Genomic DNA, 11,170 nt, shown 5'->3' with positions numbered 1-11,170 from the left:
CACACACACACACATACACACACACACACACACACACACACACACACACACACACGGCACCCCTTCTAGTATAGATGGGGTGTAGACATTCATTTTCCATATACAGCTGAAAACTAGACTAGAAAAAATGAAGTATATCTGTATTTGTTTTAAATGATGAACAAGCAAAACTGAAGCAGGCTGTGCTGCCATGCTTTTTAGAAATCAGACATATAAGAAGCCACAGACTTATAGGATGTGGTCTAATAAAGCTAAGAAGAGTTTCATTTCCTCTCTCCACACTGGTCAACTCCCTGTCTCCACGGCTGGCTTTGCATAAGGAGCCAGTGTCTTCCGTCTTACAGTGTAGGTCAGGAAGCTAATGAGGAAGGAACATCCCTAATTTGGCCCTTTCTGAGAACACCTGTAAAAATGAAATCAAGACAGGCTCAATGCTACCCAAAGGGCAAGTCAACCAAAAATAAAAACAAAAGCTAAAGAGGCCGACTGTATGTAGCACCTTACTAGTCCCCAGCCACTGGCTAGGAAGTTTCTAAGGCCCCCAAAGAGGAAGGAAATGGGAACTGAGAGAAGGCTTCTGAGAAAGAACTATTTGAGAAGTGTGGCTGCAAGTACTTCGGTGGCAGCGGGAGTGACTAAGCATGTGCAGGAAAAACTCTTATCTGAAGGCAGTTATGCTGTGTCACACCCTCCACGCTAACAGCGCAGTGTAGCCCGTCTGTGTGGCCGGCTTAGAGGTACACAGGAATAGCTAACTAGAAAGGAGTGACTCATGCCTGCCCAGGTGGGTATTGGCGTTCTTAGTCATATTTACTCAACCAGTCTATCTGCTGAAGTCCCTGGAGGAAGAGAGAGCAAAGGTTAGGACCTTAAACCCAGTCACAAGGAAGAGAAGGAGCAATGGGCGCTGGTCAGAGATGATTCGAAAGAGCTCCCCAGTGGGGCTCTAACTCCAGAACAGAAGCATCTCTCCTGGTTCCAAGGACGCAGGGTGGCAAACAGGACCAAAGGAAGCCTCTTCCTGCTAATCGGGGAAAACACCGGCCATGGACAGCAGCAGTGCTTTGTGGCACCCACTCTATTTCTTAAACTGCTCCAGGGATCATGGCTGAGTCACCCTGTTTAAAGAATGGGTGTGCAGTGCCTGTCTCTCCCTTACAGCTGCTGCTGGGGTCCAAAGAGTTAATTCAGGAGTGCAATCCTCTACAGTAGTGCCCAGACTGCAGGAAGTCTGTGTGAAATGTCAACGGCTCTCCTTGGGTACCCGGCGGAGCAAGGCTGGCCAGTATTCCATTACCAGGCTTTTACACATCCAGGCATTGCGTCAAGGAGGAATGAGAGCCTTGCCAACAGAGGTGACAGGCTCAGGGCGTACTGCTTGCTGACTGCCAATCACCTCATTCCCTAGAGCCATTTCTAGCATGCTCATACCACAGGACGGGATTTTCACACTCCACCAAAATTCCTCAAGTAGCAAGTACTAGCAATGTTAAACACAATTTTTCCACACAGGATGAAAAGGAAATGTGCAGCACACAGAGCTGAGCAGACCATCAGCAACTGGTCCATCAAAAAGATGCATAGCCACGTGGTTCCCCCATGATTCCTGCTTGTGCTGCCTCTGTTGAGCTCACCAGCTCTCGCCGAGATGCACTGGATTTGTGCACAGCCTACAGGAAAGGGACACTGAGCAGTTTGGTAACTTGCTCATACATGGCATCTTTGTGTTTGGCCTACTCACAGCCTGTGAGTTTATTCTTCATATGGAAATGCGGCTTTTTGGTCCTCCCTGGGGGATGTTTTTCTGTCCCGAGGACAAGGAGAAAGAATGTTCAGATCACTGGCGCCAGGGTTCTAATCAGATCCGACAAACCTTGAGCTATAAGGAAGAGTCCCAGCATTTCTGTTTCCATTTCCTCATAGCAAATAGGGAACCTGCTTCTCCTTGATCCATGTCTCAGCTCTGACCAAAGGTTAACAAGGTACCTTGTACCAGGCCAGCCTTATCTACCAGACCTGATGGGCTAGCCTTATCCTCCATAGTCGGAATGAGCTGCTATGCCTCAGGAAAGCTGGTCAGGCAGATTCTGCTAAGAAAAGCTCCCACAAGGTCACAGCCATTGTAGAATGGTGACTTCAGTGCCTTCCCATACTGAAGCCAGTTACACACACTCACAGACACACACATGTATGTGTGCACATCAGGTAGTCATACTGTAAGCGTGGTCCAACCACAGGCACATCAGAGGCAAGAGAACAGAGAGGGTCAAAACACCCCCCCCCCAAAATACTTAATTCAGCCCCATTTGGATGAAGGGTCACAGTTAGACCACAAGCATCCCAAAGGATCTACTAACACATGCAGTAACAAAGAAAAGCACCCCTTGGCATTACAGCGGGAGAGACAACAGAGCGAAGGCAAGCCAAGTACAATCCCCACACTGCTGCTTGTAGTTTGTAAACAGGAGTGGCTAAAGAAATTCGTCAAAAATGAAATGATCAACAGGTCATATAAAGGTCTGGGTATGACATGCCTTCTACATGTTTTTCTACATTTCCTTGGCTCTCCTACTGTTTCTTACATAGAATAGGGGTTTAAGTGCGATCCCTTCCACAGTTTCCCTCTCTGGAGGAAATACGTGTGCATGTTCTATATCTCTCCGGATGCTCCCTCTGTCCACTAGAGAAATCCTCTTTTCTAACCCAATATTCTCTAGCAAATAGCATCCACTCAGCACCTAGTAGGGACACAATCATTGGTTTTAAAAGACTCTACTAATTGGCTTGTGAATATTCATGAAAACCAAAACATCATCTTCTATATAAATCTAAGAGTTACTTTAATTTTTTTTTTAAGTCTGCATTGATGTTTGCTTTCCTGAAGATAAAAGAACGTTCTGGATGTTCTTTATTCTTGGGACTACTAATTTGAAGAGAGCTGTCACTCCGGAGCGTGAAGTCGTGTGGGGTATTGACATTGCATTGAATTATTTAAAGGAAATTAACAATGCTTCCTGTCCTTGGAGAACATCTGTGAGGAGAGGATTGGGTTGTGCCTGCCTCCGCCAGTCAGGGATCTTGTGGGGGTGGGAGGCAGTTCTCAGCACCCTGAATTTGAAAAGCAAATCTACCCTGTGGGCTGCTAATTGCTAGTAGCAGTGGCAAAGTCGAGGTGGTAACTACTGTTCCAGAAGGAGCCATAAAGAGCCCAGGAAATTACTTTCTGGGTTCAAGTTTAATGGAATAATGTGCATTCCTGCGTGTGACGCGGGGTCATGTGGCCTTTACGAGGCAGCTGGGCATCATGCAGTCAGGATAGCACCACCTCCACCCTCTTCTTGTAAAGTGGTGACTTTTATGGCTATGATTTCCCTATCAGTGGTCAGCACGGCCAGACATCATGGCGCCTGAAATGAAAGTGACTGGAGGAGAATTCAGGGATGGAGGTGGATGCATGGGCCCTGCCCTCATGAGAGGTAAACTTTGGATGGGTGGCTTCACTTCAGAGCCGCTCATCTCATACCGTCATTCTGCTCGGAGACCTACCTCCAGACACCAGGGCTCCCCAACTTTTTGTAAGGAGTGGCTGCTTTTCGTGTCCCTGAAGACTTGCGTGCTGACAGTGAAGTCTGAGGGGGAGCAGAAGTGCGGACAGGCATGGCCCTGAGTGCAGCAAGGGAGGGGGCTCTGCTGCCAGGAAGAAAGGGGAACAGAGTGAGGCTTGCAGGGAGAGGGCCGAGTCACCAAGGCACCCCCAGAGCTCCCCACACCTCCCTGCCATGCAGCGGGGTTCCCTGAGGGACGCCTCAAACACAGCCTCCTCATGCAGCCTTCTGACTACGGCCCCCCCAACACCCCAGCCCTAGCCGAGGCAGTCCCGATGAACGTGGTTGACTCCTTCCTCAAGCAACCAGCCAGCCTGTGCCTTCTCTCAACTTACCTTACTGAAGCTTCGATTAGGATTACCTTACAGGAATGCTGGTGCTTGGCCCCACGGAAACATCGGACTGTCCTCACTCCTTGAGCTATATCCGTGCTAACACCCCTCTGTTCTCTTACACTACAATCCTCTGAGGGAGGCCACAATAGCACCACTGGGGACCCCTCTAGCGATCAGGTAGTACACACCCCAGATGTTGAGGAAGCAAAAAGAAGAGTCTAGGGACTGCCTTCTCCATCCAGGCCCCCAGAGAGGGCTGAGCTGACTACTCCATCAACCTTTACAACCACCACATGAGGTAAAAGTGTTCCACCTATTTCGCAGAGGAGGAAACTGACTCAGAGACGTTAAGGAGCATGCCCAAGGTCACACAGCTAGTAAATGGTAGAGGGGCAGTATGGACTGTATTTAGTCAACTCCAGCAAATGGCCGCTGTGTAGACCTACATGCCTAGACAGAAGTTTGCTATGGCTCCATTTGCAGAGTAGAGAACTTAGTGTTAGAATTTAGGGGGGTGAAGAACAATTTGGAGATACAAAGTGGGCCACTTCAAGGGACAAATGACATTCCAACTTTTTCAAGCTTGTCTGTTGGTTCTCTGGTACTCCTGAGGACTGAACCCAGGATCTTATACATGCTAAGCAAGAGTTCTACTGCTGAGTTATATTCCCAGAATGGGAGGGAGGAAAGGAAGGAAGAGAGTAGCTACATCTTTCATGTTCATGCAAAGATAGACTGAGTAAACTCATCCCCCGGATAACTACAGATGATTCTGGCAGATAACTCAATAAAGGAAAGATTGGGAGCCACAACCCTAGAGCAGCCTACACGACCATCAAAGCTCCATCCTTCCATATGTTCTGGGTTGTTGTTGGGTGTTCCAACCACTTGCAGGCAAAGAGAGCCTCCTGGGTAACCAAGGACAGCCAACTGCTGGACTCTGGGGACCTATCGAGGAAAGGCAGCAGAAGTCCAGCAAGAGCACTGGCTTGCCATCACGGAGCTGCCTTGTGTCCCTCTAGGAAGCAGGGCCTCCACAGCGCTCACTGGTAAACTGGGTGCGTCACAAGATGTGTGAGCCCATCTCAAAGATCAGCCAGCTGTACAATGGAGTGACTGTATCTAGCTGTGTCTACAGCACTGACTCACCAGAGTGCCACCTTCAAGAAAAGCACAGTGAACTTACCAGTTGTTTCTGGGAGGAGCCCAGCAATGCAAGGGCTTAGGGTTTATCTCCTTGCTTTGTTGGCTAACAAAGCAACAACCAAAAGAAGCAAGACTCCAGGGGCAAGGGACTGGAGAGGGAGAACAGAGCTATACAATCAGCAAGGGCTGCCTTTAAGTACATTGTCTCTGTTATCTTCTGTTGATGCTTCCTGGCCACCTATTCCCTTACAGCACCTGTGTGTTAGGAGCCAGGGAACATCAGAGCAGAATCTGGTGGTCATATTCCTTCTCTCTGATGAGCCGACAGCTTTGAACTTGCAGGGTTCACTTTGCCCCGCTTCATCTTACAGGCTCACCTAACTTCTTCTTTTATTTTACTGTCTTTAAGATATTTGTTTCTAATAGTTTTATACAATAAACTAACGTATAAACCCCTTAAAATTTTAGGACATAGAAATATGAAAACTTGGGACATAGACACACATATAAGGGAAGGGCTTTGTAGCTGAGGACTACAAAGTCCATGGAGGTACCAAGAATAATGAAGGAGAAGCTGCTGAGTTCTGTGCTCCATGGCCTTTCTGGTTTTTCTAGTAACAAAATCTTAAATTATTTAGGAGACACTAACCTGACTCCATGAAGCTATTAGCTTAGGTGATGTGCATTGCTCCACACACTTGAGGGGTGGGCGGGTTTACTAGATCAATAACCACCCCGCACACCGCAACCTCTTACCATAGATGCCAATTCAAAATCAAGGTCACAGACACTAAGGGGCAAAGGTAAGACCTCTTTGGGCTTGAATAATGAAGTCAACCTAGAGGATGGCGGAGCAACAAGCTCCTGGGAAACTATCCTGAAACACCGGCCCCTGGAGCCAGCCACATGGGCCATCTCCTTGTCTTGGACCTTTCAGTTATAGATCTGTGCATTCATTTTCTCAGACTGGTTAGCATTAGGGATGACGACATAGGAAGTAACTGGAATTAGAATGCTCCAGTCTCCAGAGACTGAGCTCAGGATCTGCCCATCATCCAGTGGTGACGGGAACGAGAGAAAGGAACACTGTAGAAAAGTGAGCTCCCTCCTTCTGCCATGGGGTGGAGTGGCACCTGAGACTTCTTCCGTCTCCACCAGGTAGACCTGGCCTGCTCTCCTCTCTCCTCTAGAGCCCCCATCAATGCCACTGTGGCATTGGCCAACTTGAAAATGTGGAACTGGGAAGTAGGAGCCACATAGCCTTGGCGGTGTCCCTGGTGTTTGGAAATGCTACCAGGTACTGGTGGGTTTCTGGAGGAAGTATTTTCCAGAGAAGGAAGAGGAAATTAAGGGGTTATCACATGCTGATATGGAGGGTGGGCTGGAGGAGGTGGTGGGTTAGTTGCCTAACCCTAACAACATGTCAAGCCAGCCAGGTCTGTACACAGCTGCGGGAAACAACCAAAGAGCGCCACCCACAAAGGCCAGCGTATTTGCATATTCCACCACCATACTTCCTTGTGAGATCACAATCTCAATCCATAAGATGCTGGGTGATATTCAAAAGTTATGTGATAGAATGGAGGTCAGCGAGTTAAATATAAAAACTTCTTCATGAGGAAACACACACATGCAAATGAGCAGTACAGAAAAAGAAAAAAGAATTGGAAAGCAATTTTAAAAAGCAAAACAGCAAGCCCTAAAAAAATACTAAAATATCCAGAAACATTTTGCATAAAATATATCAGAATAAAATTGGCCAACAGCTGTTCAATATTGGTTATCTGAATCAATTCATCAGGGTGCAAGAAAAGGACTTAAGCTTTACTTCTGACTCCAGAAAAGTCCCAGACTTCCTAACTGTGTAAGCCAGCTCTTTATACAAACACCTCTTTCTATTATATACACCTGCGTGTGCCCTGGTTCTGTGTCTTTAATCAATTTTACATGTTTGTTGGACTGGACCACAAGGTGTCCAGTATTTGTTCAAACATTATTCTTGGCTAGGAATGTAGCTCAATGGGTATCTAGCATGTTCAAAGCCTCAGTTTAATCCCTGACCAAAATAAATAAATAAATGAGATTAAAAACCAAATTCTAGGTGGTAAAGTATACTGTCTTTCCTAGAATGGGTAGAACCCTTCCGGTTGAAGATGAAAGTGTGCATAAATTTAAAAAAAAAAAAATGGACCTCTGGATGAGGAAAACAACTCCTCTGGCCTAACTGCCTTTGAGCATGGCTGAAACACAATTTCTTCCTAAGTATAGAGATACCAGGCTTCAGAGGGTGTTACAGAATCTCCTTCTGCAAGTCTTTGGTTCTCTGCCTGAACTAGAACGTGCCCAAGTCTCCTGAACATCCTGTGCATCAACCTCAGCCACGAGGACCTCTCCGGCTTCATCACTGTGGGGCCAATTCCTAGTTCCTTTCTACACCCCTACTCATCAGTCATTTGGCTCTGTCTCTGCAGAACCCTAATATACAGAGTTGAGTTTTGAGGTTTTTCCTCCTCCACTGCAAGTTGGGAAAGACCATCCCATGGGTCTCTAAGGAAGATACCAATTTGATTATGGAATGAATCACTAAATATCATCTTTTGCCTGTTTTGCAGCTCCCTGAGTCTAGATATGAAAATAACTATCTAGGTATATATAGCTGTGGTGTAGAAGTGGGGAGAGAAACTAAAACTGAAACTGGGATTTTTAAAAAGCCAGTAATTCAGGGTTGTCCCCCTGAAACTGCCACGTCTTTCTTTATAGGAACAAAGAATCCCTTTGACACAGATACTGATAAAAGCCAGTTTTCAAAAACAAGCAAAGTAGTACAAGTTAGTGGGAGGAAACCTCATTTGTTTGTCATACACACACACTCATTCACTCAGCCCCAACATACAATAAGAACAGCTTTCCAAGCAAACAAACATCCTTCATACACATAGCATCACCTTGGTGAGAAGAAAGATCTTCATGATCATGCTGATCTGACTTTAATCACCATCACAATTCTCACCTTGGAAGGTGAGGTAACTCTGATGTGAACTAACTACGCTTAAAATATATTCTAACAACTTACAGTGTATGCAAGCAACTGGAAATCTGGCCTCCAGGCAGGCTCCCACTTTTGCCATTAAAGACAAGCCCAGTTCATCCCCCAACACAGGCACCATTAACAAGTAAATGCACACAACATTTTTCCATCAATAATTTCCTCAAACATGTTGAGTTTGTGTGATTGGCTGCATACCTGGTCAGGTAGGACAGAATTCTGGAAAAGGAAATCTCAGAGCCAGGACAGACAAAGGTCCAGGACATACACATAGCCTGCCTCTCTTTAAGTGTACATGTCCTGTCACTCAGGCACCATGGTCAGAATTGGCATTAACTGGCAAGGCATGATCAGGGGATATGGGAACAGTGCCCACCTGGAGCTTCACATACCCCAATTAGAGGGGAGGCAGAGGTCCAAATGGAAGAGTACCGAAGTGTGGGGGCCCAGTCATCTAGACACTTAATGACCCCAGCTGACCCCAGCACCATGTACCCCTCCTCTGATTCACACAGAAACAGATGAGGACCTCCACATCACCGAGCCCACAGGGTTCAGTGTGCCCTGTCCATGAGGCTGCTAACTCACAAGCCAAAAGCCACACACCCCTTCTCTCTGGGGCAGCTGGCTGCACTGAGGGAGAAAAGGCAACACGGGATGAAGACCGAGGTTGCCACATAAATGTCCATGTGGCAAGGGAACGGGTGGCATCTTCCCTACGCTCCTTCCTGGCTAAAACGAAGTTCTGATAACTTCTTCTCCACACACTATATTTTGGAAAATAAATCTAGTTATCAAATACTGACATGTTGGAAATATATTTTATTTACTATTTTATTACACACCAGAAAGAAAATGTGGACACAAAATAAGCGTGCATGTGTTTAAGAGTCTGGGATGGTTAGGAAAGGAGGGAGGTTGTTGTAGTCATTTTGAGTACAGGAATGTTTTTACTCTTTCATCACTATCAACACCAAATCACCTCTAACCCTGGAGGTCAAGGGGTTCATGGTATAAAAGGTAGCAGGCCAAGATGAGTGCCACAGCTTTGCCCAGACTTAAAAAAATCAGCCAAAGCATGTAAAAATCAACAAATGAAGTTCTAATAGGCCCTGCCAGAATACCAGGTCTCACACCCCAGACCCTGGTTGACACCAGTGTGGCAATCCTTTCTGCTCTCTATGACAGCACCGGGCTCCACTTCCGGCAGATGGGAGGTGAAGCTTCTCTCCCACTCCCATGGCCTTGTTCCCATGCGGAGCCTACTGTCCCTGTTCTTTGCAGTATAACCTCTCCTCGGACACAAACAGCTCCTGTGAGACCAAGTTTGAAGAGGTCACACTCAAGCCTAACCCTTGGGCTCAAGTCCTCCACAGCAGTGACCCACTGTGGAAGAACCTGACACTTCAGAGCTACAGTCAGCAGAGGGCAAACACCAAGCAGTGCTTCCTGTGGATAGAGGGAGCGTTGGGCCACATGAAAAGACATCCTGGAGTGTATGTGGCCCATAGGCTGCGAGTTGGATACCTCCAGTACAGGCTTGAGTGAGGCATGGGCCATGGGGCAAGAGGACCTGTTATCCACGTGTTCTGTCTATGCTGAAGGCTTCTCTTTAAAAACCAAACTGTTCCCTACAGAGGGAGAGTAATTTGCCTAACACGGAATAGAGAGTGGAAGACAGAGACTGGGAATCTCATTTCCCACTAAGGACATTTAAACAGCCTTGCTTAAATAAGCTGGCATTGATAAACAAGCCCCCTTCTCCATCAACAGGAAGCAAATGCTTTAAAATGCAAATGACAGACTTCCAGAAGAACCCTGGAATTCAGCCGGGAAATGTTCTCATAATCCATATACTGTTAACCACGGGAACCCCAAATATGGGTCCTCCTTTCCTCTTCTACTAACCCATTATTAGCATTAGGTAATAATTTACTACTTCCCACTAATACGCTTCCCGACTACGCCAACCCCAGTGGCTCTTTGTAGACTATTAACTGAACAGTTGTTCAAACAACAGTCTATTTCTGAGAGAATGATATTTAGAGCCCCTAGGTGTTCATAAAAACAAACCATAGCAGTTGAGACACACCAAAGACATCAAGTTAATTGCATGAAACCTATCAAACTAGACACTGTTGAAGTTATCTCAAGACACTATGAAGGAGGGATTGCAGCAGAAGACTCTGAAGACAGAGAGATTCAGAGAAGCATGATCCCCACCGACAGGACTGACCGTGCATGGCAATGTCTTATAAAAACGGGAACACACAAGAACATCTGAAGAGAGCCTTGCCGGTTCCATGTGTTAGTATCCCTGGCTGCAAAACCATGCTTGCCACCAAAAAGTGCCCTCAGGGGGAGAAAACCACTTATTGCTAATATGGCCACTTGGGGAGGGATTGCCATTATTACCCATGAGCCTATGCTGTGGGGGGGGGGTCTAGAGTGGACAGCGCATAAATGATGGCGATATGGCCCAAAGCAGAGTTTGTTCACACAGATTAGGGCCAACCTCTTCCAGACACTTTTTCAATCTTTTCTCTGTTCTGTGAGATTTGAGATTTGGGATTCCCAGCTGGAAAAAAGCAGGGATGTGAACCCTGGCATGAAGGATGTGTAGAGCCCAAGTCGTGGGCTCCTTATAAACAAATACTTGTATCTGTATTAGTAGGACTGTCCAAGCGTGTGTGTGTGTGTGTGTGTGTGTGTGTGTGTGTGTGTGTGTGTAAGGATCAGTGTTCCATCTTTTATTGTTTTGAGGCAGAAGCTTAATGATCCTAGGCTCAAACTGAAGAAGAACTTGAAGGCTTGATTTTCCTACCTCTACCTCCCAAATGCTAGAATTACATGTCTGCAGTACCATGCCTGGTTTGAGTGGTTAAGCCTGGTACATGCTGGTTAAGCCCTCTACCAACTTTTTTGTTGTGGTTGTTTACAACAGGATCTCAGTATGTGGCTCTACTTGGCCTAGAGCTTGCTAGACCAAACTGCCCTCAAACTCACAGAGATCTGTCTGCCTGCGACTGAGTGCTAGG

At 46.6% G+C, this 11,170-nt stretch overlaps 1 protein-coding gene across 42 annotated transcripts in view; it reads right to left on the bottom strand.

Annotated features, from left to right (window-relative positions):
• The window catches only part of Tcf7l2 (transcription factor 7 like 2), a 188,251-nt gene that overhangs the window by 65,015 nt on the left and 112,066 nt on the right, over positions 1 to 11,170 (bottom strand). For 10 of the 42 annotated variants that reach the window (XM_055630045.1, XM_055630050.1, XM_055630049.1 and 7 more), the window contains one exon: positions 3,547 to 3,687. The exons of the other annotated variants lie outside the window; for them this stretch is intronic. In XM_055630045.1, coding sequence (XP_055486020.1) covers positions 3,547 to 3,687 — 141 coding nt within the window. The remainder of the gene's footprint in view (positions 1 to 3,546; positions 3,688 to 11,170) is intronic. 42 annotated transcript variants of the gene reach the window in all.

Source organism: Psammomys obesus, unplaced genomic scaffold (genome assembly GCF_907164565.1).
Source record: "Psammomys obesus unplaced genomic scaffold, mPsaObe1.curated_primary_1811, whole genome shotgun sequence".
Classification (NCBI taxonomy): Eukaryota; Metazoa; Chordata; class Mammalia; order Rodentia; family Muridae; genus Psammomys; species Psammomys obesus.
This window is presented reverse-complemented; position numbering and strand designations above follow the sequence as displayed.